The sequence below is a fragment of the Phaethon lepturus genome, unplaced genomic scaffold (genome assembly GCF_000687285.1).
Source record: "Phaethon lepturus isolate BGI_N335 unplaced genomic scaffold, ASM68728v1 scaffold10250, whole genome shotgun sequence".
Taxonomy (NCBI): domain Eukaryota; kingdom Metazoa; phylum Chordata; class Aves; order Phaethontiformes; family Phaethontidae; genus Phaethon; species Phaethon lepturus.
This window is the reverse complement of record NW_010512589.1, coordinates 49113-75638: the sequence shown is the minus strand read 5'-3', so window position 1 is coordinate 75638 and position 26526 is coordinate 49113. Positions and strand designations below refer to the sequence as shown.

Below are 26526 nucleotides of genomic sequence, written 5' to 3'. Positions count from 1 at the left end.
AATACGAGCCCAGTTTCCCGCTACTTAAAGCGTTGTTGCTGCTCTATGAAAAGTGCCGCCTAGCATCCAAGCAAGTAGTATATAGAAAAACAACGGCTTTACTATACACCAAATTCTGTCAGATTTTTTTTCCCCCCAGTCTAATCTCTTACAGCTACAGTAATCTTCGTTGTTAGTTGTAACGATGGCAGGTAAGACTGTTTTCAGACAAAAACGTGACCTTTAAGTTGACAGTATGCTCTAATTGGTTTCAATGATAGACCCCTGCACAGGTGGGAATGGAGGATGCCCACAAATCTGTCAAAATGAGAGAGGAATTGCAAAATGTGAGTGTCATCCAGAGCATTTTCTTTCTGCAGACAGAAAGTCCTGTTTAGGTAAGAAACTACGGACTATTTATTGGGGAGAAAGGTATTAATCAGTGCTCTGGCTTACTGAGCTTTGAAAGGAATATGTTATAAAATATAAAATATATGCATGCATTTCAAAACAGCAGCTCTCTCTGTGGTATTTATGTCAGCTGATGGTCTTGAAAGGCCATTTTAGTAATGAAAATGATTCTGTGATGTCTTAAATCATGCTTTCTAGCGACTGGATTTGTAGATGCTCTGGTGTTATTCTTGTAGGATCCCTTTAAAATAATGTCCCAGATACATCTCCTGGAAAATTTGTTCAAGTAACACTCTGAACCAGGTCACTGAAAACCTATTTAGAGTTCAAAAGGCTTTTTAGCTGGAGAACTGTTACCATATTAATACAGGAACTACTGTGAAGGAAGAAATCATGAGGTCTAAGATTTCCAAAAAAGAGCTTAAAAAGTTGAATTCTAAAGACCTGTATTTAGTCTGGGATTTTCAGAAGGTTCTAAAGCATTTCTGACATGAAATGTGGGGGAAATAGAGGCCAAAGTACCTGCTTTTCTCTTTCAATATGGTGCTTGGAAGCTAGGTAGTTTATCAGTTTTATGAAGTGCGGAGCACCTGTGGACTTCATGGTGCACAGATTTTTTAACAGCCTTGTCAGGATCAGGGTCCATATCCAGACACTAATTCTAAACTCCTTCTTCTGAAAACTTGGCCAAAATTTTGCCAATACTTAAATTGTTGTCTTATCTATACAGAGTACTGGGTGCTTTGCAAATAACTTCCTACCCTGAGTATTTTACTCAGTTGCCTGTAAGCCCTTCTGTGAGTAGCATTGCACACCTCAGTGATTCCCCTCTCTTACTGGTGTTACTCATGAGTGAGGTTACTGGAAAAGCATTTTCAGGTAGAGTAGACACTTCTCTGATGATTAATAGATGGAAACATCAGTGGGTTTAATCCTAGGGTCAGCACGCTACTTGTTCTGTCTTGGATACTTGTTGACAATTCTGATAATTTATGTATAAACTAAAGCACTAGGTAACTTGCAATGTTACATATTGGAACAAATTGTCTTCCCAACTTCATGGCAACAGTCTTTTGAATCATTAAGCTTCAGGTCTTACCGTGGATGTACAATTATTGTTTTTTCTCCTAGAAATTATTCAACGTCTTTTGCAAAATTCAAGCTGGTGTTTGACTCTCTGGAAACCGAGCTTGAAGGAGACGGAGGGCAACTGAAGTGTTATGCTTTAGCTGTTAGCTGTACTTACAAGATGTGGAGAAGCATGTGCAGGATGGTGGCTGTGGTTCAGTTTTCTGACTTTTTTTTTTTCTATTTAAAAAGCAGAAAAAGAGAGAAGAACATTTACTGCGTTTGCCAACATACAAAATGACAATTAATTACAGAAAAAGGAGAAATAACCCATTTTATTCTCAACAGCAGCTTCTCACATTGCTGCTTCAGAGAAGCTGTTGTTTATCCTGAAATTTTCCCGAGTCAGGGAGTGCTGGTTGCGCTGCCTGGGGCCTCTTTTTGCAAGTAGGCTGACTGCGTTCACGAAGCTGCTCGTGTTCAAGTAGAAGGGGCCACGAGTCCGGCCCTGATCAGAGCACGTGTGGAGAAAGAAACCTGTGAGAAAGCAGTTTGCTGTGATAAGAGGCGAGGAGCTGCACGCCGGTCTGTTCCCTCCTGCGTGCGAGACACTGACCCGGGATCAGTGCAGGGAATAATCTGTATTTTGCAAGCGAAATGTCAGAACAAGCGAGGGAGCAGGAGGTGGGTGAGGGGTTCGCCACGTGCAAGATAACGCCAGTCTTTGCACAGAGGTTGGTGTTTTCTGCAGCTGTGCTCCACAGCAGCAGTATTTAGTACAAGCTTTTGCTTTGGTTTTTTTTTCAATATTCCTTAAAAGTATTTCTATGCTCTGCTGAGATTTTAGGAAGGAGGATGCCTTTGGTGGCATTTCACTTCAAAATACAGGCTAGTGAGCGTAAAGCTGAGGAACAGACTGCTTGACAGAGGGCTGGGTGAAAAACAGTGTCCTCACCTACCGCTTTTCACCTTTTTTCTTTTCCTACAGCTGGGGTGAAACTCCTCTGACTAGAGCAGGTGCCTCCCTGCGGGACTTCTGTAGAAGAAGCCGCAGGGTTCAGGCGTGTGACAAAGATGGGTCTCCGTCGTACCTGCCGAGGCCCAGCCACCGCTTAGTCCAAATCATCTGACATTCAGGAAATAATCAGATATTTCCTACTCCATTAATTATAGATATCATGGCTGCGAAGACCTAGTGATAATTTCAGGGTACTGGGAGACAGGACTTTTTTCCGAGTTCTTCATGTGGCTTCTTTTGCCATTGCTTTTGTTGGAGGAATAATAAACAAGTTACTTTGGCTGATACTGTTAATATAATGTCCGGTATTGTAAATATTCATGTTGAAAGGTTCGAGGTTTTTTTTGTTTAGGAAATAAAAGATTATTTTGGGGAATAATGTTGTGAGTTCAGTGTTCCTACATTCACCAGGTGCTGTCATTTGTAGACTAACATCAGGATGCTCTTTTCAGTGATGTTTGGAAATACACCCATGTGCGTGTAGAGCAGTATTATTTTTTTATTTTAATATCCAAATGAATGTCTCTGCTTTTCTCTCTGCTTTGTAGACGTTGATGAGTGTGCAGAAGGGAGAGCCAGGTGTGCTCATCGTTGTGTGAACACGCTGGGGTCCTTCACCTGTGTCTGTAATCCTGGCTTCGAGCTGGGGGCTGATGGAAAGCAGTGCTACCGTAAGTGACACTTTTACAGCTATGCATTTCAGGCTCTCTTACCTGCAAACTGCTGTGCTTCATTTTTAGTGCAGTTGGATTAGCACTCCCAGCAAAATAAATGTATGCAAAAGCTCAAGCTTAATACTATTTTCTTCATCTTCTGCTATTCCCAGTTTTGCAGGTTGATACATTCCTAAGCCTGTGTTCACAGACCTTAATTGCTGCATTTCAAAGAGCAGTTGGTTTATCTTCAAAGTCTGCTGAATTCTATTGCAGAGCTACCAAAATATTGCTATTCTACAAAATGTATTCATTCCTGCCCTCCTCCTCCCAATTTTTTTATATACTGGATCTGATGCAAAGGAAAACCAACATGATGTTCTGCTCTTGTCTTTATCTCTCTAGTTTTACTTATGTTTCCCCTGAGGTTATTGACACTGTCAATAATCACTGTCATCTACTAAAGTAGATGCTTTTAAAAAAAAAAAAAAAAGGAAAAAACCCCAAGATTGGGGATGAATAAATATTTGAACAACTAAATTTTTCCAAACTAAAATGATGCTGAGCCCTGTTGACTTCCCTCACATACTTACCTCTTGCCAGTGGGGTTTCTTCATCTATACTGCTTTTCCTGAGAAAGGGACTGACTTCCAGCACTGTTCGTGAATAGGTGATCTCTGGGCTGTCCTTGAGGGTAAATTTAGATTGATAAAGGATGTGATGTGGAAGAGTTGGTGTTATTATGGACCTAACATAAACTCACTGGAATGCAGACAAAAGCATGACCTGTTTTAGCAAAGAGGTGGGCAAAGATCATTCAATCTAATAACACTGTGCAAGAACTTGCAGCAGAATTTCCTTAGGAAAATATGCTGCATGCCAGAGAATTAATGCTTTCTTTAAGAATGTGTGTGTAAGAAATACTTGATAAGGATGAAAATCAGTTTCAAAGCATTAACATACATTAAAAACAAAAACCAATTATGTGAGAGACATCCTGGAGAATTATTTCATAGGTGATGGGAAACTGTGAGTAGTGGAGGAAATGCAATTAATATATAGACATGCAATGATCTGTTACGGGTGTAAAACAGTGGTTTAGACCACTTAGATTTCATTGTGATTTTCTGATAATATTTTTTCTCTAGGTTCAACAAATCTCTGGGGATGGTGGGTCTCTGTGCCTTATGTACAATATTGCAGAGCAAACAATAAAAATAAAAACATTCTGCATATATTTATGATTGGGATTATCCCAGTGTTCGAGCAATTTACAATCTTTGTTTATTCTTTCATTTCCCCAATGGCATGGGGAAGAGCTGTTATTTCAGCTTTATTGGTGAAGAACTGAGACAAAGCAAACGATGAAGATAGTGGATAAAGTCAGACTGCAGTTTTGATCGCTCGTTTCCTAAATCCCAGCTTAACACACTGGACAGGAGACTAGATTTCTTCTCCCTGGTGCAAATAATCATACTATGCATGAGATGTAGTCCTCTGTATACATTCTCCTAATTTATACCCTCTTCCAGCTAGACTTGCTTCGTGTTGGCGGGATGCTCCCTGGGGGCACATAAAGGGGAAGGATCAAAGAGCCACTGACACGGATGTGTCCGTGACCGCGGCGGTGGGGGAACGTCGTCCTTCTGTACCAGATCTGGTGGCCGCTGCTCTGAGCTGGGGTGTTTCTGGAAGTACGATGGCTCCTTTAGGGAGGGTGTTTCTCAGTTGTCCTACATAGTATGAGAAATTGATTCCTCTCTAAACAGCTCTGTAACAAGAAAATCTGGCTGATTCTTGAAGGCAAACTTTATAACTGACCTTATATTTTCTTTTCATCCTAAAGAAATCATTTAATGAAGTACCTTGGTGGGAATGAGATGGACAGTTGTTCCCTTTCCTCTATCAGGGTTTCCACTGGACCTGGCCAAAATGTTGTGAGGACTGTCCATCGCGCCCGAGTGCAGGAGGGTGGGGTGGCCTGCCAGGGAGAAGGGGGCTGGCGACGGCATCGTACCACCACCCTGTCTTAATTGTAGAGGGACAAAGTCTCAGCAGAGGAGCTGCCGTGTGTCCCCTTGAAGGGACATCCAAGGGTCAAAACCTGCAGATAGTTTTGCTTTGTGGTTAGGTGTCGGGCTTGGCAGCAAGACTCTGCTATGAATCTTTTAAGGCATTGGTGTTTGGTGGATGTTTCAGGACCCAGCTCTTTCCCATTCACATAAAAAACTGAAAGCTGCCTTTTGGAAAGCATAAGCAGTCTGGGTTGGGATGAACCAACCTGGGTTCCTCACATGGTCCTTTCCTCCTTGGGGGCAAGGGCAGAACTCACTGTTAGTTTCCAACAAAGCGTAAATCTCAGGAAACCCGTGAATGCTCCTGCAGCAGCCAGGCTGCTGAAACGGTGAGCTGGATTCACATTACAGAAGCTGAGAGCATCCACATTTGTTAGGACACAAGGAGACAAATACCGGGAGTTCAAAGACTCTAAAACGTGCTCTTCTCGCGTGTTGTGTGGGAGCTGAGTTTATAGCTCCTGCTACGGCAGCCGGCTTATGGATGCTTCTTTATGGAAGGCCTATTCTCCGGTGACTCTCCCTCTGTGCTTGATTTTTGACATCCTTCTGATTTATTTCTCTGCAAGGCATCGAAATGGAAATTGTCGATAGCTGCCAGGACAGCAACGGTGGCTGTTCTCACCACTGCGAGCACACGACTGCGGGGCCGCGCTGCTCCTGCGATGACGGCTATCGCCTCGATTTTGATGGCAAAACCTGCGCAGGTAATTCACGGCGAATGCTGCATCTCCGCGGGAGGAGGGAGGAGGTGTGGTGGGTTTCTGCAAGGAGAGCCTGCAGGAGAGCTGTCGTTCAAGGAAATACCTTCCCATCGCCTGCCCTTCTCCTACAGGTTTTAATTAATACTGTCCTCTGGCGCTTCCTCAGCTGCTGCTCCAGCTTGCCTTGCTGTGCGTGTTTGCTGGGATTATTAATTAACGAGGGGAAGGAGTTCTGCCTCCCAAATGGAAGATGACACTTTGGTGCATCACCAATTACCGTGGCTGCGTCTCATTGTGTCCAGCCCAAGAATCATTTGCCTGACTTTTTTTTTCCTTCCCTTCCTCAGCCAGTGGCTGGAGAGAGGGTCGGCGGTGGCTGGGCGCGGTAGCACTGCTGTTCTGAAGCTTCATGCGCAAACTCTGCTTTGCGTTATGGAAGTTGCTCTATTTCCATCCAATTTGCTCAGTGATGAGATTACACTTCTGTCTGTGAGAATTCTCACTTAGGAAGTGAAAGCAAATTTTTATTTCAAGAGAAGAGCTTAAAAATTCCTTTGTGTTTTATACGATTTTACGATGTGATTTTTTTGTGTGTGTTTATGGCTTTTGCTATGCAAACTGTATCTCATTCTGATTTAGACTTGCTGTCACTATGCCATTAAAATTTTAAGAATAGCCAAGAATAGTGGAAAAAAAGAAGAGAAGGCATCACAGAGCAGTGTAGTAAGACATGAGGAGAGGTAGAGAGCGGGCGCTCTGGTCAATGTGAGAGGCATTAAAGATGAAAAGGGTCTTGCAACAGAAAAAGCCAAGTGCGAGAGAGAGGAAGGAGCAGGGGAGGAGGGAAGCACCGAGCTCTCCAAGGGCAGCTGACACTGGAAGGAAGGGGAGGGAGGCAGGTGTGGATTCTCGCAGGTTTGGGATGGGTTACGCACTCTCATTTGTGTCTGGATGGGGGGAGGCAGAGCATCCTCCTGCCCATGCCCCAGCTCAGCGACCTGCTGGTGGAGACTTCAGAGGGAAGCAGTCAGTCTGGCCACAGCGAGGGAAGTGAGAGCTCAGGGGAAGGGTTTGGCAAGGCTGAAGACATGAAAAGCTGCTTCTAACAGCAAAAATCTCCTTTTTGTTGGACGCACCTTTCACATTCCTACACAAACAAGGGGCTGTTGCTAGACCCCAGAGCAAGGCACTGCCTGACGTACTGCAGAGGAGGTCGGCTTGTGACACTTCTGGAAAACACTCCATGTTCAAATAACCTGCATTAATCGTTTTCATGCTGACCTCCTCACCTCAATTGATTAATTACATTTCTTTCTCCTCTTTCTCCTGTTGGTGTTTCCTAATAATGTTGGTACTCCTTCCAAGGTTAATTGAGACACTGACCTTTCCCATCTGCGGCTGCTCGTCTGGGTAACGTTCAAAAGCGTTTTGCAGACTCAGCATTTGACAAGGTGGCCCTTGAATGGCCACTGACGTGCTCAGCACGCCGCAGGGGCTGAGATCAGCTGAGAGCCTGCAGTGAAAAGATAACAGCTCGATTCTTGTATCTAATCACCAGAACACCGGTGTTGACGATACCAATTTCAGGATGGACAAAGGGCAGGATAAGGCAATGGGCAATTAGTTATCAAAAACTACAGTTGCCCCTAGCAGGCTGCTGATGGGCAGCAAATGCAGTGTTGGATCAGAGCTTTGTTTCACTGTTAGTTTGCATTGAAAAAAGGTTGAATGTACAAAAGCGCAAATGGTTAAACGTAGATTACTGTTCAATAGATGATATTTGTAGGTTGGTGAGACCTCGTTGTTGTCTGTTTTGGACATCATCTCATGGCACCTAAGACGTGCAGAAAGGATGCCTCTCCCTGGACACGGAGGGTATCGGCTGCTGTGGGAGAAGGTAGAAGACAGCCGCTGTCAGGGTTCAGACCGTGTTTTATGAGGGTGAAGGGAGACGTTAAAAGCATGTGCTGAAAAGCTCAATAGCCACCGAGCAAAACTGTGGCAGCAGCTCAGACCGTGTCCAAGGGCTGAACGAGCTGCCCCTTCCTTGCAGAGCTGGACGAGTGCGAGACCGGAGAGTCCTGCTGCTCCCAATTCTGCATCAACTATGCGGGTGGCTACGAGTGTTCCTGCAAGGCGGGGTTCCAGCCGAACGCCGACGGCTGCGCCTGCGACGGTGAGCCCTTTGAGACTGGTGGCTCGGTCTAACTAAGCACAACAGCAGGAAGAAAAAATGCTGTCAAAGCTCATCCCAGGGCTTTGTGGGTATTTCCCTTATAAGAGAATCGGTGACCGTGTGCCATCTTTGCTGGTAAGCTTTTACAAAAGTGTAATTTCCACTTTGTGAGACTGGAATACAGTCATAACCCAGCATCCAGCGTGGAGAAGTGGGGCTGTGGGAGATGAACCAGCAGAGAGGAACTTTTCCTCCTCTCTCCATGGACACTGTATTGATGTGTGTTAAAGACTGCTTCCACAAAAGGAGAGCCCTCAAAATAACCAAGGGATCAACCGAGCTTAACAGCTTAAAGCAGCTGTTTTCACTTGAGACAAAAACAGGTGAAATAATCTATTCCATATTGCCCTGAAATGTTTTAATATCTCCAATACTAGTGAGAAACGGAGAGCCCCAAAGTACTAAGAAAATTGGGTTTTCTTATGTGCAGAATAATTTTTCAGATGCAGCCAGGCACTGAGTGCACTCTTCAAGCAGAGGTACTTGTACCTAAACCGCATTTATATCTGTTTTTTCTAGATGTGGATGAATGTCATCTTGATAATGGCAACTGTGACCATTTCTGTGTTAATTCTCTGGGGTCATACGAATGTGCATGTAAGGAGGGTTACAGGCTTGGTGTTAACAGATGGTCCTGCATCGGTAAGTCATTTTTATATCTTGAAGGCCATTAAGTATTTCCCACTGATTTAAAATGTGAATTCAACTGAGATTCTCACAGATCTTGGGATTTTGGGAGCCCAACTTGTGGCATCTCCGAATGTGGCCAGGCTAGAGCTACATGCAACATGCGGATCCCAAGTTCATACTCAAGTAATGGGTTTTGCCAAAGATGAATGCTTAACCCCCCTGGACATGCTTGAAAACCTAATAAACCTCGTGTTTTAGACATAAATACTATTTTGACAGTGTTCTTGCTCTATTTGAAGAAGTTTAACATCCTGTGGAAAAAAGGTATCCAGATTCTGCTTTGGTGAACCAAGGCAAGTTTTCCACTAAGGTCAGTGGTATGATTCTGGATTTCTGCCAGTGTAACCAGTACAGAGTTCAGTCTAGCAAGTTAGTTTTATAACCAAGTTTAGCACCTGCTAAACCTTGGGCAGAGTTTGCTGTTTTAACCAACTCCAAAGAGAAAGCCGACCAATTTCCCATCATATTAAGGCTCAAATTTCAGTTTTTCTGAAAATAAATTGGCCAGCCAGCCTCACTCTATATTTGTCATCTCCAAAATGAGCTAATGACCTTCATTAACTAAAAATAATCTCAAACTTCAACTGAGGAAAATTAAACTCCCCGTTTAGTTTTTTTTGGACTCTCTGGGACCAGAGTTTATTTCCAGAAGAAAGGAAAGGGAAAGATTTGGTTTTGGTTTATTTTTCCCCTTACCCTTTTCTCTTTTTCGGATGACAGAAACTCTGTTTATATACACAGATGAGAAAATAAATCGGCTGTGACTGCTGTGCAGACTGCGCAGGCGTGTAGCTGGAAAATCTAGGAGCATAATATAAAAAAAAGATGTAAAAGAGAGGAAAGTGTCATGGAGGAAGACCCGGGGCCAGGTCCTGATGGCATGTGTGTCTGTCAGCCCTAGGTGGGGAGGAGGCGGACGCCGAGGAGGCAGCAGGGTTTGCCGGGGCCCCGGGGCTGCAGTTCAGAGGGCCCCCCCAGCTCCTTCGCTACGCGCTCGGTGCCGTCTACGAGGACGAAGACGCACGAGGAGAGCTCACCCTGGTGCACAGGGTCGGTGAGTGAACGAGCGTCGCTTTCATCCCTCGCAGCAAACTTGGAGCGTAGTCTTGGAAAGAGGATTCAGGGCTAGAGCGGTCCCGGGCTGGCCAGGCCAGGCTTGAGCCGTGAGGGGGAGCAGAGAGGGGGTGAGTGTGAATCCCTGCCCGTCCTCCATGCCAGCAGGGAGGAGATGCTGCCGCGTGTCCCATCCCACGTGGGACAAGTTTGGGGAATGGGGAGGCTCCCCGGTTGCGGCTGCTGCTGCCTGGATGCGGTGAGGCACGGGAAGAGTGAGCAGCACAGCAAGAAAGGGATGGGAGGCTTCTTGGAAAAACAGGGTGTCTGCACAGAGCGCCGGCGGCAACGGACAGAGAGATCCTGTTCATCCTGATGGCGAGAGCGTTGCGTGGGCTACTGCAGCGCGCAAAACCCGTCGAAGCTGCTGTACTGAGAGCCAGCCCGTGGGAAACACTGCCTTTCTCCTAGAGCTAGGAATGGGAGGTGTGGGGACGTGCGTCTGCGTGTTTACAAGCCCTTTTATAATAATTGCAGGGGTTTTTGCTTAAGAGATGTGCGTTCTTGTTTGTGGAAAAAACAACCCCATGGAGATTTGGGCACTCTTGGTGCTTTGGGCACATTCTCCAGGAAAAGCACGGACCCATCCACGTAGAGCTCAGACTGGCCGAGGGCTTGGCACAACTGGTGGCAAACGGAGCACAGGAGTACGCATGGTCACAGGAGTGGGTGCAAGGCAGCTTCGCACCCCACCTGGACTTTGCATGACTTCAGTCTTTCCACCTGAAGGTGGAAACGTCACTGCTTAAAAGTATTATGAGTTGAAACCCTGTGCTTGCTTTCTGATGAGTGCAGTACGTGCTGGTGAGTTACCAGGGAGGAATGAGATTTCTCATTTTTATTATGTTTGTCCTGTGATTTTTATACAAGCTTTAATTACTCATCCGAGGACTGTGCCCTACAGGCAAAAATCAGGAACTGGTCTTGGCTTTAATAAAAAATTAACTTATTTTTATGAACAAAACTGTTAAGACCTCCCAAATTGTGTAGCATCCAGATGGACTCAACGATGGTGATAACCAATTGGGAAACTGATAAATGAGATAACCACAGGCAAAATGATCAGGCCGAGAAACCACAATCAAATATTTATTGACCAGTTTTCACATGTTTTATTTATGTTTAGCCACAGAAATTTGGGTGTTATCAGTCATAGCTGAGCATCTGCACTTTTTCTAAAGCACAAGTTTTGCAGCACGTGATGGTTTGTAGGAAAAGGTGATGGAGAAATGAAACTTTTAATGGTTTAGTAAGTTCTTTTAGCTCCAAAATACTAATTTATTCCTATACTTTCAGACATATTTTTGTGCTGCTATCTATATTGTAAAAATACGGCTTTAAACAATAAGCTGGTATAAGTAATTAACTATTTTCTATAGATTGAATGACCTTTTAATGTAGTAGCATGATGTTTTTAATGGTGATTTGTATTCTTCTCCTGAAGTATGATTTTGTACCCTGTTCCAAGTGGGAGCACTGGGATTCTGAATGTCTCTGAAAGCTTGGGCATTTGTTCATCATCAGAAAAAGGAACAGTTGGGTGCTGAGACCTAGAGGAAATCTGGTCTCACATAGAAAATTACTGGTGAAAAGCAACCAGCCCACTGACTTACTGTTAGCTGAAATAATCTGCCAGCTTGCTTTCAGGTGTTGGTCAAAATCCCCTTCCAAAAAGCCTCCGGCCACAGCCATAAAGCCTCGAAGGCAGTAAACTGACCATGTGGATAGGATCTTAATTTCACCCAGATATTTTAGCAGAGAAGTAACATTTATGTTCTGTGCCTTTCTCAATAGACCCCACAAAGACAGAACCTGAGGGTGCATGTGTCTGCGCATGTATGAGTGCAAGGGAGAAAAGAAGGGTGGGGAAGATGAGAGGAATGTGTTTTCCTATTTCTTCATTTTTCTATGTAGACTAATCTTTTTTTTCATATCCATGAGGAAGAAAGGAAGTGATAAATGTGTATTATGCTTTTTTTTCCTGGAATAACACTTGAACTATGTTAAAAATATCACTTGACTATGCTTAAATAGCACCACGTCTACCTACTACAATAGAAGAACAAAACGGGGAGCCTAGCAAGGAGAAAATGAGATTCTTTCCCAAGAAATACTTCTAATCATATACCATATTACCAAGCATTAGGTGCAAATTCACTTTTTTTGAAGGCAGAATATTTGCTCTTAAAAAGTAGTTTTAAGTGCTTTTGGGGGAGTTAACATCATTTAAGGGAGTAAATTCCAGCTGAAGTCACAGAATCACAGAATCATTAAAGTTGGAAAGGACGTTTAAGATCATCAAGTCCAACCGTCAGCCCAACCGTGCCCACTAAACCATGTCCCGAAGTGCCACGTCTAAGTCCCTGCTTTCCTTTTATTTCTGCTCTACAATTTGAAGAGAAATTTGGGAATCTCCGTTTGGGACTGTCTTTTTGAGGTGACTCAGTGACAATTACAGTGCTACCAACATTAATGCTAACAATGGGAATACTTTTTTTCAGACTCTCAATGCTGTGCAGGTTCCTTTTTGCACTTTTGCATCTGGAACAATAGGTAAAGAGCTTGCGGAGGTATTCTGTCTGGCTGCTCACTAAGCCTTCTGTATGGCTGGTTTTGTTTTTTTTTTTTTCATTTCAGTTTGCCTTGATAACACTTTTGGCAATGACTGTAGCTTGAGCTGTGAGGATTGTCTGAATGGAGGCAGATGTAACAGTGAACACAGTGGCTGCATTTGCTCACCTGGGTGGACCGGCATTATCTGTAATGAAAGTGAGTACAGTGCGTTTGAAAGGTGGGGACTTTGCCCCAGCACGGTGACGCTGCAGATAGGTAGGAAATAGGAATAACCTGTTGTGCTTTTGATCTGTAAAGCTAAGGAGCATGGCTGCCTCATCAGCAGATCAAAATTTTATTGCAAAGTAGCACATGAAATAGAAATTTTAAGGAGTGCTACGGTACACAGTACGAACCCTCAAACAGCAAGATGTCTGCCCTCCAGTGCAGTACAGTACCGTACCCCTTCCAAAGTTTTTGTGTTGGTGTTCATTCCTATGCACTCTGCTGCTGAAAAGTGCCAAGGTTTGCCTGCCATGCTTTGCTGCACAGCTTGCCTCGCTGACTTTCAGAAGTCTGTCCTGGCAGGTGGTGTGACAGTCTGGGTGGACATAGATGCTAAACTTGATTTTGCCTTTATAGCATCCCAAAATATTGCGGTTTTTGTTGCTGTCGTTGTGTTGGTAAACTTGGGCCTGGGTTTTTTTCTCATCGTACTTTTTATTATTACCATAATTTTCTTGGGATGGTTAATTTTTAACACTGGAAATTGTATTTTTGAGAATTCTCGTGCCAAGCCAGCCAGTACCCTTTGTACTAGCTTGCTACTTTTCTTATTCCTGCCTCCTGGCAGATCTTTCTGGTTTGGAAGTATGTGTCAAAACCAACTGGAAAGATAGAGTGACAATTTCTCAATGTACCACACGCCGTTCTTATCTGCAGTTCGGCAAAACTTGTGTTGCCAACCTGAGACTTTATACAGCAGTCTCTCTGCATGTTTGAGATGGGTCTCTCCATTTCATGGTCTATGGCGTGATGGCCCATCATACTTAGAAAGTCTGTGCTGTCACTGATGAGACAAATAGATGATGAAGAATTATTACTTAGCATCAGTAGACAGCAATCTTCAGGTTAATTGCCATTAAGGTTGTTTAGGAGGCATCATCACAAGGACAAAAATACAGAAAAAACAACAAAAGATTGAAACCAATAGTCTGTACGTAGTTATTTTTGGAGACTGATTGTGGGTTTGGTTTGTAAACACTGGGGACAGCTGAGAGAATAGGAATGAAGAGGATTAATATGATAATTTCTAGTCTACCTAAGACAGTTCAAGCTATGAGGTTAGGATATTTTATTCATGGTGCTCTAGTGGTTCAGGATAGATTATAAAAATTTCAAGACAAGATACAAATTCTTTAGTTCACTTCATAAATAATAATAATGTTTGTGTTTATTATCTACTGTTTATTTACAGTAGATATCTGTGCACATAAACTGGTGGAATTTGCCTCTGGATTTTAAAAAACATTAATGGGACTGCGTTATTGAGCCAAACCTGCAGTCCAATGAAGTAGGCATTGACAATGATAAATACAACATATAATCTGTATGAATTAGCCGTATGCAATTACTTTCACTCTTTTCTCTTGCTTTCTTAATATACGGCATAGTTCATGGGTTTAGGGTAAGCTAAATAGCTGAAAAAACTGGAACTAAATTTCTGTAATAACGCATGAAAGAAACCGAGTGAAAATTGATGTGAAATGTCAAGTTTCCTAATGTACATTGATAAAATGTCAGTTAAGTCAGATGACTCCAGCAACTGTATTTACTCAGCTAGCTCAGGCTGCAAACAGTGGAGCAAGGCATTTGTTTTGCACTGGAGCGATGGGGGCTTTAGGAAGGAATACTGTGCTGTTGTGGATCCATTTCTGCCATGATCATCTGGGGAATTTCAGAGACAGTATTAGAAAAACACAGTGTTATTTTTATAATTGTGCTGGGGGAGGGGGAGGCTGTTTAAAATATTTATCTTCAGATATTCAAAACTGTGCTTTGAATTTTAAGCTTTGCACTTTATAGGCAATGTTTTTTGAGCCCCGTGCATTGTGCAGAAGGTAGCGTATGCCGGGGAGAATTTGGACACATCACATACTGCTGCACTTCATTTCTAGCAGAGGCGAAGAATGTCTTGGCCCATTCATCTTCCCTGCTCTCTCCGCAGCTTGCTCTCCCGGGACGTACGGCAGAGGCTGTGCCGGCGCTTGCGAGTGCCAGAACGGAGGCTCCTGCGATGCCGTCACGGGGCAGTGCCGCTGCCCGCCCGGCGTGCACGGCAAGCTCTGTGAAGACGGTAGGGCTGCCCTTGTCTTGCCAGGGCTAGCGTGTGCTGAAACCTCACCGCTTCTTTCCCCTTCTTTCTACCTAGAGGTAACTGTGCGTGGTAAATCTTAGGGCCTGAATGAGAACAGTCTCCGTTGCGCGACATGTACTATAGCCCTGCGGCTTGCCTTGCAGTGACTTCTGTTTAAGTAATAGGCAAGACAAAGAGTGAGAGCAAGCAGGTGCCTTGTAAGGGTGGGCTGCACAGAGCCCCGGGTCAGCGACAAAGCTGGCGTGTCTTCTCAGTAGTGCCAGCTAAAAGAGCACCGATTCGTATGTCAAACACATGATCAAATGTTCATGTTTTAACACTTAAGAGCTGATGCCTTGTTGTGTTTGTGCACTCAAAAGGTTGCCCAAAAGGCTTCTTTGGGAAGAACTGTAACAAACCGTGCAACTGTGCCAACAACGGCTACTGCCCCAGACTCTATGGAGCCTGCCTGTGTGACCCCGGGCTCTATGGGCGCTTCTGCCATCTTAGTAAGTCCCCATAATTTTTCAGATCAGTTTACTTAACACATGCACAACATAACGGTCTTAAAAAGATTCCACATCACGTGTAAAATGAGCAAGACTTTGGGTTCTGCAATGAGCTGGGAGTAGCGGGAGGACATGACTTTTGACGTGTGTGAGGAAGCCCCAGAAACTTCATTAATCTTTTCCTGTAGCAATTAATCTTTGCCGTAGGGGCTGGGATTTACTAACTCACAAAGGTGTGGACTACAGGTAGGGTTGGGATGGGCAGGTTAACGTTAGGCTTGTTTGTGAGGTTAAAGTCTGGTTGGAGGGAGCCAGTGGCTGTCAATGCGGTTGGAGTGGGAGCCGAGGAGCCGGGCTGGCTGGGGCAGGATGAGGGCAAAATGTTAAATGGGAATAAAAAGAATAAAAAAAAAAATCGTACAAAAGAGATGGTCAAGTTTCTTTGCACTTACAGGTTTTATTCGCAAAATCTGTACAAGATTGAAAAATAGTTGTGATGATTTTTTTTTCCTGAAAGCTTTTGTTTTGGAGTGTATCCAAATATTTTTTCATTCAGAAACTTGAACCAAGTTTGCTTTGAAACATTTCTGGTTCTTACATTCACCACATATGGCTTGAAATGAAATTAATTACTTAATATAGGAATCATGTAAACTCTATTTTACACACCCACACATTAATAGGCACTGTTATAGGAACGTGGATGTATTTGCTGAAAGTAAAATGAATGTTTCGCTTTTTGCAGCAGCTGCATTCTGCAGCAGTGTGCAATTTCAAAAAACTCATGCATAATTAGAGAGCTAATGGTTCCTTTTCACCTGGCTGCAGCCTGTCCCAGGTGGGCCTTCGGACCTGGCTGCTCGGAGGAGTGTCAGTGCGTGAAAGGGCACACGCTGGAATGCAACGCGAGGAACGGGACTTGCACCTGCAAGCCTGGTTATCACGGCAAAAAGTGTCAGAAAGGTATAACAGAAAGCCAGATTCCCTGTGTCTGCTTATTCCTTTGTCCTAGCATTATTTCTTGTTCTTCCTCCCATTTGCTTTGTTCAGCTGCTGCTGCTACTAATATATTCCTATTCTACTAATTATTTTGCCTGTGATTTTTCATACAGCAAACTCCACGAGTGCCTGATTTCACAAGGCGTAGAGGGACATCAAGGGGAATACAGCTTAAGAATGCAGGAGTTTTAGCCTGATCAAATGACAACAGAAACCTGGAAACCAAATTCTAATACAACACTAAATAATGGAGATTGCAGGAGTTTTCACTTTTGTTCTTTCCTTTTTCTGCACAGACAGTAAATAAGTGGTAAAACCTGCGGTTTATGGCAGCAGGGTTATTTGTAAATGGTTCAGTAATGCTACTTTTCCTTCAGATTTGCAGGTCTTTGAATTCAACTTATTCTTTGTAGTTTTTGGGGGTAGTTCAAAGAGAATTGTATTCCACATTCATGTTTGCATGTCTCAGTAGCCCTCTCCAGACAGTAATGGAGTAATGCAATAAAGATTCTCCCTTCAGATTCCTCTCGGGCAGGCAGGAACATGTCAGATTTATGACACTAGTTCTGGGGGGGTTTGGTGGAGAATAATAGTGATGATATTTAATATATTTAGCATTCTTGGTGATGTGCTTAGTTCTGGGGCAGAGCATCCCTTGCCCAGCACTGGCTTTGCACCAAGGCAGAGAGCAGCAGAAGGTACAGACAGATAAGAAGAGTAATTCTGTAATGGCTGTAATTGAATATATCCTTAAGTATTCTGCCACTCGTTTCTGGGTTGTATTTAAGCAGTAACCTCTTTGCAATGACCGTGCAAGTATTTAATAAGTATTTACACTTTGTTATCAGCACCTCTAAAATGGACATTATAATACATTTTCTGCAAGTTTCTGCTAAATTATTTTCTGCCTTCTGTTCTTAACTCTTCCTTTTTCTTATACACGTTCTGTGTCTACTTGCATTTTCCAGAGTGCATGCTTGGCTTTTATGGTGCTGGTTGCAAACTGAGGTGCAACTGTCCTCCTGATGTTTTGTGTGATCATGAGACGGGAGTCTGCAAGCATCCGTGTCCACCTGGGTTTCGTGGAGAAAAATGCCATTTATGTAGGTACTCACTGCATGTTTCCCTGGGAGCTACATTTTGGATGGGAAATAGAAAAGGGCACATTTGTTGTTGATACGACTTGGCGGTTCCCCATGGAAGCCAAACTGATACTTGGAGCCTGGCAACTGCTGTGTCACTCTGCTTGCAAAGATCAAGGCCCAAGGCTGAGGCTAGTTACTAATACTAACATTTGTCCAGGTGACTATAGTTCCTTTTAAAGCTTCAGGCACAGATTTTCTAGAGCTCTGTTACAGTTAATTACAGACCACCGGTTGCTGAGACACTGATGCTACTAACATAGGTCACTTTGTACCAGCACACCTCAGTTGAAAATTGCGGGTGGTGGTGTCTCCTAATGTCTTCAAATTGCTTTGGTTTACTAATTGTGTCTTTGGGTTTCTTTTGACCAGCTTGTCAGCCTGGGAGCTTTGGGGTGAACTGCCGGCAGAGGTGCAGCTGTGGAGAAGCACCATGCGATGCGAAGACAGGGCAGTGTATTTGCCCAGCTGGAAAGACTGGTGCTACGTGTGAGCGAGGTGTGTTTGGTGTTGGGCTAGGGCAGTGAGTGTCTTGCTTTGACAGACATGGTAAGAAGTGGAATTATTCTGTTTCCTACCAAAACTGCTGCAATGCAGTAGGCTTCGTTTGCAGGATGGCTAATGGATAAGTCTTGGTGCAGAACATACGACATCCACCACATGGGATCACTTGTAAAGGAGGAAGCGTGATTCAGTTACCTGTCTCTCTTCTCCAGTTAATCATAGTGATTTTTTTATGCTGGTTTTACAAGTTGGGCAGAGATACTGGGGCATTGCAGCAGCTCTGAGTCCCGGAGCAGAGCTTGGGACCATGCTGCCATATGCACACAATGTGCCTCAGGAGCTGTTGGAGGGCCTTGGCCAAAGACAGCTATTATGGAACCAGCAGGTGAAGAACCTGGAACAGAGGAAGGAATTAGAAAGGGTAATTGTGGATAATTAAGTAAAGGGATGAAGAAAGTCTCAGGGACACTGAAATACCAAGGGGCCACGGGATGTCCCTCTACCACTTGCAGAGCTCTGGCCATTGCACACCTGAGGAGCATCTGCCCTGCGTGGACCTGGGTTGTGCCTCACCGCTTCACGGAGCGGGAACCTGGTGAGGGAGGTGGAGCTGAATGGAGACCTGGGCTCCACATCGCATCCATCCCCCTGGACCGTATGACTATCCTGACCCCCACTCAGCCCAGCAAAAATACAACAGCAGCCCACCCCTCCTGCATCTGTCTGCAGGTTACCGTCCTCTAGAGATTTCCTTTGCTGACTGCAATAATTAATTTTTCAGATATGTCCAAATACTCCTGCAGTACTGTATCAGAAACCAAGCCAATAAACAGCTGCACCATGACCAAAGTTGGAAGAGAGCCTTTGGGTCTCTCTTTAGATGTGTTCTCTACTGCATGCTGCAGTACAGAGGCATGTTGACTCTTTCAGAAGGCTTGCTGTGACAGCGCTGTAGGTCTGTAGCGCTAATAAAACAATCCTTTATCCACCTTAGTTTTACTATTATTTTTAAATACTTCAAGGTAATGGCAGAAATCTATAACTGCCTTGAAGCAGAAAATGGCACTGAGGAAATCTCATCTGCTTTTTTCCTAGATTGCCCGGCTGGCCAGTGGGGACCAGACTGCCAGTCCTCCTGTGAGCCCTGCACCAACGGGGGACGGTGCAACAGAGAAACTGGAACCTGCGACTGTGCCCCTGGCTACACCGGGGCATCCTGCTCTGCGTGTACGTCCTCACATCAGCCTTCCCCATGAAAAGAGTCAGTTTGAAAATTCAGGCTATGGTTTGATTTCTACCTTGCTGTTTTGTGAGGTGCTTGTTACATTAGACACATTGATCCAAGATAAAGTACCCTGCGGCTTCAGGAGTTCCTCAGGTTGGATTTGACATTATTTACCAGGGGGAGTTTACAGATAATGCAGATGACAAGAAAAACTGCATCTCAAATCAATGTTATCATTAGGCCTAATTTATGGCAATGTATACTTAGAAATACAATGCTTAATAGCCACAATACTTGCATTGTAATTCTGGTTGCTTGGCAAGAGGTGCCGACCAACTGGTCCCTATGGCATCAGTCTTGGGTTATGATTGCAGCAATACTCCTTGATGTAGCTAACTGAGGATTAAATGGTAGCAAGGATGGAGGAGTAGTATCAGTGCTGTCTCTGCGGATCCACCAGAGACCATCTGTGCTACCATGGCACGGCTCCTTACCCAGCCTATGAGTATTAAAGGCTGCTTGGGTATGGCTGTTGTGCTGGCAGTGTAGACAGGCTCTCAAGGACAGCACTGCTCCGTGCAAGACCTCAGTGGTGGCATATTTTTTCTCCTTGTTACTCACAAAATGGCTTTTGATGAAGGTTTGCTCAGCACACTTTTTTTTCCTTTCTCCACTGATTGATCCTGATGTGCGGAAGTACCCAAAAGTCATTCAAGCTGTTCCTGCTTTACAGGACAGCCCCAGACACCTCGTATACAAATTACAGATGTTTCTTTCATTTTACAGTTCTGATTTTGGGATTCAGCTAACGCATGTTTTAGGGAGCAAGCTGTTGCTGTCTTGTTTGAAAAGATCAGTCTGTGCCTGAGTTATTACCTAGGTGAGATTGCAGTCTGTTCATCTCTTTTCAGACTGCCCTCATGGTTACTATGGACAAAATTGCCAGCTGTTGTGCAGCTGTAGCAGCAATGCTCAGTGCCACCATGTCACCGGAGAGTGCACGTGTTCCCCCGGCTGGACTGGCCACGACTGCAAACACCGTAAGTCAAACGCGTATTTGCTCCACAGGGCACGCGGTATCTCCCAGGGACTTAACCGCAGATGTAAGAACCAGCTCTGTTTGTTCTTAGTCTATTACAGTTTTTTAATATACTTTTGCTAATCTTATTGCTTCTGAAATTGTGATTTGCACAGCCTGGGTGGTTATAATCCTTAATTATCTAGGTTCGAGGTATTGAAATAGATGGCTGATGAAGTGCAAAGTATTGATATAAGCTCTTATTTCAACACTATGGATCCCTTTGCCCAATACCATCTGTCCTGTCAGCATTTTGACTGACAGACAGTTTTGTTTTTCATTTTCAGCCCAGATTAGTTCTGAGATTAATTCTCAATTTTTCATTTTGTTTAGGGGAGATTTATTCAACAAGTGAGTCACATGTACAGTTGTGTGTCTTAAGGTCACTTCTTAACTTGTGAATATAAATGCTGGGAGAAATTCTGTTCTCTGGAAGAGCAGAGCATCCTTCTGTTGACTTTAGCATCGTTCTCCATATTGATGGTCGTGTAAGAGTGCAGATTTGCCCTTTTTGGATAGCACTGCATAAATGTTAAGCCATCCTGCTTGATTCTTTCCTTTTCCTGTTGCACATCTTTTCTGCTTGATTTGTTATGATCCCTCTTGCAAAAAAAAAACTCTTTCTAAATTTGGTCTTAAACACATAAAATTGTATGAATTAATTGCTAGTGTTGACAGCAGTAAGTTTTGGACGTGGTTTCTCAGGCTTGGTGCTGGAGAAAATTTTAGGAAAATCTGAAGTTTCCACCAATACTTGTATTTTAAAAATCAAACCAGTTGGTAATGTTTAGAGCCATTTAGATAGCTTTCCATAACTCCCTAGGCTGTCTAAAGGATTAAGAGACCATGGCGAAGAAGAGCTTTTATTTTTATTCAGGATAAAGTACAAGAAAAGTTGTTTTGCAGAGATGTCTCAGTAAAGGCAGCTCTTCCAGCTGTTGCAGACTGGGCATGAAACAGATACCCAACTCCAAAACCAGGTTTCTGTTGCCCTAATTGGCACTTTGATCTTTATCCTTACAAGAGAGGAAGGAGATGCTGTGGTACGTTGTCATAATCATGTCAGTGTTATGTGATTTTAATCTTTTTTTTTAGAATGAAAGCAGTAAGTTGCTATAACAATGATTGTTAGTTTTCTCTGTCTGCATCCATGTTGTGTTTCCTAGTATTTTGATGAAAATATGGAGGATGCTCACAAATCTGTCTTTTTTTATCCATTAGCTATTCTGGTTATGCAGATTTTTGCTAAGTGAGTCAATAGCTGATATTTTATTTCCATGAAATTATGCGTTTGTGACTGTGGATTGATAGATACGAATTGACTATGAATTATTAGTTTTATGTGGATGGAATAATATCTGCCTACAGACCCCTATTTTAGCTGAAATAAATCAACAAAATTGTATTTTTTTCCATTGATTTGTGCCCCATGCTGCAGCTGCAAGTCTAGTCCAGAGCACCTGTATCTTAAGGAGCCTTTTTGCATCGTTTCTATTCTCTCATTTAGATGTAAAATAATCCGTTAACTGAGCTCGAAGTTGATTCTCAATGTCGAACACTGCTTTACATTGCAGCCTGCATTAGCGGCCGTTGGGGACAGCGCTGTGAAAACACGTGTGTCTGCAATAACAGCGACGGTAGCTGCGATCCAGTCACCGGCTCCTGCTTCTGTGAGCCGGGATTCACTGGGAAACACTGCGAATGGAGTAAGTTGCCGCTTTGTCAACACAGGGAATTTGCAAAACCAAGAAGCGGAAATTGTGTTTTTCCTGATAATTCCCTCCAGGCTGTACCGCCTCCGGTCTGCTGGCGCATTGCAGGGCTCTTGGGTTTCACTGGGGTTAGATAGTTTCCCTAATTTGCATTCCAGAAAAGTTATTTTCAGACTTGTTTTGGACTCAACAGCTATTTTTAATGTTAAGACCTCGTGTGAGTGATAGGATTGATGTATATTTGGCTTATGGCATAAAAGTTTCCATGTCGGTTTTATTTATCCAGTTTTAGGTCTGCACTTTTTCTTCAGAAACCTTTTTTTAAGGACAGGCATATAGAAATGCCTCACATGTACATAACAGAAGCAAAACCAGGAAAGTTTAAGGTCTTGTATTTATTAACAACAAAAATGCACAATGGTCTTACCAGAGGCCCATGATCTCTGCTAATCTGTCTCTTAACACAGGTCAATAGCAGATACCTTAAGAGGATTAAAAACATGCATATAGGTAATTCCTGATATGTTTCCCTAGGTTTCATCAATTTGTCGCTTCGGAGGTTCTTGACACAGAAGCAATATCTCTGTATTTAATACGACTTGATTTTTTTTTTCCAATTAATGTGCCTGTTTCCTTTCTGATTCCATGCAAATGTTTGGTATCCACTTCATCTTGTGGCAACAAGTTACATACTTAAGCTGCTATTATTATTCTAACTATTGTTATTATTGATTATATTGATGTTGTTAAATAAGAGACATATTTTATCTGTTAGTATAACAATCTTACGGTAGCACAGATGTAGCTACCAGAGTCTCAGTAGTGTAGACAGAATTAACCACTGGTGTCACACAGAAATGTCAAAACAATTAACCTGGAACAGTGACTTAGGACAAAACTCCCGGAAAGTTGATCTTACGGCTCTTGTTGCTGTTGGCACAGAGGGAATGGAAGGACAGTTAGTGGGAAGACCAGCTCCCAGAGAAAGAGCTGCCAGCTCCCCTTCTCCTTCTCTTTTGACCTCTCTCAAAACAGCATCTCTGCAGGCAGAAAGTAGCCAAATAGCTGGTTGTAATCTTCTCTGGCAAGGTAATCAGTGAAGCCATTGCCACCGACAAAATGTCTGGCAACGCCTGATGTTCTGTCTATGGGTTGTCTGTTTTATTCAGTCTGCTTTTTATCCCACTTTAATTGTGTCCAGGTGTGTATATATGTGTATGTATAAAAAACACATATATATGTGTGTGTGTGTGCAAGATTCTGAAAGCCATAATTCTTCCCTAAACATTGTTGCTGCCTTGGAGGTGAGATCTTTACTATCCCTGGAGAGCTTCTCTGTTCCGAAGGCATCTCTAGCCTCTTGCTGCAGGTTGAGCTCCTTCCCTTCACGGCTTTGCAGGCAGCTCAGGTTCCCCAGCGAGGTGGAGGTATCTCGGCATGCACTGCAGCAGCCTGTGCCTGCTCGAGCAGGGCGCAGATCCTCTGTGATGTGGACTGCGAAATCATTTGTGAAGTGTACTGACCCATTGCCATCCCCCTGAAAGTCTCAGCTCCAGGCTAAACGCCGTAGGTTTGAGGAAAGCTCAGCTGAGATCCCCACACCTCCTACTGCACTGGAATGCACTGGAGTAGAAGTGCACTTCTATGTATTTACTCTTTAAACTAGTGTAGGAGGCACGAGGCTTTGGGAATGGGAGGCGATGCAAATGGGATTTTGCACTGGTTCAACCCTGGGACTAATTTCAACTGTAAGTGCAAAAAATACATTCAAACAACTCCACATTTAATCAATACCCCATTTTCCAACACAGATGATTGAAAGCAAAGAAATACTTAAGGTACCTTGCTATCCTTCTGTCTCCCATCCCAACCTATAGCCTCTATAAGAGACCCAGGGGTTGCCTCTCGTCAGTAGAGTGACCAAATTAACACCGTTCCTCTCACTGCCCACCTAAGGCTCCGCATAGGCAGCACCAAACCCACCACTTCATTCCAGACGTAGAGTTGTCTTTGAAGATCCTTGTTGTTTTCTGTTCTCTGCGATTCTTTCCAGACTGCCTGAAAATCACTTTATTGATGTAAATGCTAAAATCATACACTCTTAAAAGAAATCTGGCAATAATCCACCTAACTTATTTAGAGGGGAGTTCACAAGACCTTCAAACATAAGTAGAGGCCCTGTAATACTGTGTTTAGCCAAGTGTATCTTTATATTTCAGCCTGTCCAAAATATCTAATGTGAATTAGGCAACTAGCCCTATTCTTAATTGATTTTCCTATAATCCTGGAAGAAATTATTTTTGTTCTCAAGTGTTGTTTTCTTTCTTCAGATAGTTGAGTACCACGCAAATCTTTTAAAACATCTTACGTTAACTGCTGTGGAAATTTAATTGTTAATCTCTCCCCCAGATGTAAAGTTTTCGCTTGAATTTTTCAAAGCAGAGCCTGAAAGTGAAGTTTGCAGCTTTCAGTTTGGAGCTTTCTAAAGGAAGCCACCACATTTCATGTTTTCTCCAGCTTTCTGGGGAAGGAGAATTTCCAGGAAAACACAGGATAGGGCCTCAAAAGGAGGTGCAGAAGTGGGGAACTTTCCCCCTCCTGGCTGATGAAGTCCCAGAGGAGATGTGCACGTACACAATTCCAGACCAGTGTGGAAGGTGTCATCGAGCAGAACCTGTGAAGTTGCAGACTTTGCAGTTATCAGAGGATATTAGTTTTCTGGGCAGAATTTAGTCTCTCAAAACCCTGGCGTTTTTCTAAAATAGACCTTAATGAAAACAGCCCAACTTACCTGGACCCCAAGGAGAACACTTAATCACATCACTTCTAAGGAATCACCATTATGCCTTGATTCTTCTTTTGGAAATAGTAAGAATTCCCATGTAGCTAAAAATTCCCCCTTGATCCCTGATCTGCTCCAGAATTAACCCGTCATCTGGCTTTGGTTCCTCCGCTGCAGGATGCCCTGAGGGAAGATTTGGCCCGAGCTGCGAGTACAACTGTCAGTGCCAGAACGGAGCTGCCTGCGACCACGTGAGCGGAGCCTGTACTTGCGCGGCGGGCTGGACGGGAACCTTTTGTGGAAGAGGTATTGCTGCTCCCTCCGGTCCCTTTTGGGTTATGCAGATGGGTTTGGTTTTTTAGTGTAGAGAGCTGGTTTTACAATTTGCAGCACCTGATCTAAATAAACTATTGCACTGAATTGGAAGACGATACCAAAATGTGCACTTCCATCCTAACTCAGCAAAGCATTTCGCTGGGTGCCTAGCATTGGGCACATATTTTAACATGGTTAAAATTAGATAAGTGCTTAAGACTCCTGCTGTGTCACATCTTGATGAAGACTCTTTTTTTAAGCAGAGTCCTACTGTTTGAACACTGAGCAGAAAGATGCTTGTCCTGCCTTAGACTTGCTTGTTCCTAGTGCCTCCCTGCAACTTTTTAGAGAAACACTTGGATCTGTGCATCTGCCCAAAAGAACTGTTTAAGAACAGATATACTTTAATAAATCCAACAGATCATTTTCTATTACCTGATCATTTGGTAAAGTGTTGGAAAAGTTGGACTGGATTCCTTAGATACGCTATTGTGAGTCGGCCTGCGGCATCATCTAAGGAGGTTGACATCATGCCGCATCATTGTGCAGATCATAAAAAATAGAGTCTTGAATACAACAGAAACAGCACGTAAGTCAGACACTATGAATTTTGTTTATGTGTAAATGATTGCAGATTCTACAAATGATGATAATTAAGCCCGAGTCACAATTATTTTGCTTAGAAGGCAGCTTTATCAGCCAGTTTACAAAGGTAGCCTTGCAGCTACGATAGAGGGAAGCGGCAGCACTCGCAGGCAGCTGCTGCCCTCTGATGGGAAGGGAGGTGCTCCACAGCCTCACCAGTCATGAAGCACAGCACCCCACTGGCTGGAGCTCAGAGATTGCTTCTAGTTTCCCTCTTGTTCTTACCAGGAATCATTATACAAAATAAATACTCTTTTCAAGGTTCTGTTGCAAAATGTGCCTCATGATTTCTGGTATCTCTATTATGTCCCTTTTTTAAGGGATTTAGTTGAACTCTGGTTTTGTAAGTCTGTCTTTTTTAATTATTACTTTTAACACAAAGAGCAATACAGGCATCGGTGTTGTGGTGTAAATCTGTTCATTGCAGTCGGAATCAAAATGGGGACAAAGAGGCTAAATATCCTTTGCCAAAGTAAGTGTGAGGAATATGGAGAAGCTTGGGTAATGTCTATTGGGAAAAAAGCCTACAAGTCTCAGCTTCCAAATCTGTCATGTTGGACATTTTTATCTTTTAAAACTCATGAAAGAAGATTGTGGAGGGGAGAGTAGAATTTAGCGCTTACCATTTGTAGGACCCTGTTTTCTACGTGTTTTCTCTCAAGCAGACAGGGTGTTTGCTCTGAGCTGACCTGTGTTACCTTTACTGTAGAAAGTTTCAGCCAGAACAGTTCCGCTGCTTCCAAAAGATGAGGAGGGAGG

At 43.5% G+C, this 26526-nt stretch overlaps 1 protein-coding gene across 1 annotated transcript in view; it reads left to right on the top strand.

The window, feature by feature from the left end:
* Nucleotides 1–26526, top strand: part of LOC104621102 (multiple epidermal growth factor-like domains protein 6) — a gene marked incomplete at its 5' end in the record, with an annotated part of 62090 nt that overhangs the window by 5851 nt on the left and 29713 nt on the right. Inside the window, 14 exon segments of the mRNA XM_010287503.1 lie at nucleotides 261–377; nucleotides 3025–3147; nucleotides 5774–5911; nucleotides 7962–8084; nucleotides 8664–8786; nucleotides 9736–9888; nucleotides 12585–12716; nucleotides 14728–14856; nucleotides 15237–15365; nucleotides 16194–16328; nucleotides 17333–17467; nucleotides 17879–18004; nucleotides 19106–19237; nucleotides 24985–25113. Coding sequence (XP_010285805.1) covers nucleotides 261–377; nucleotides 3025–3147; nucleotides 5774–5911; nucleotides 7962–8084; nucleotides 8664–8786; nucleotides 9736–9888; nucleotides 12585–12716; nucleotides 14728–14856; nucleotides 15237–15365; nucleotides 16194–16328; nucleotides 17333–17467; nucleotides 17879–18004; nucleotides 19106–19237; nucleotides 24985–25113 — 1824 coding nt within the window.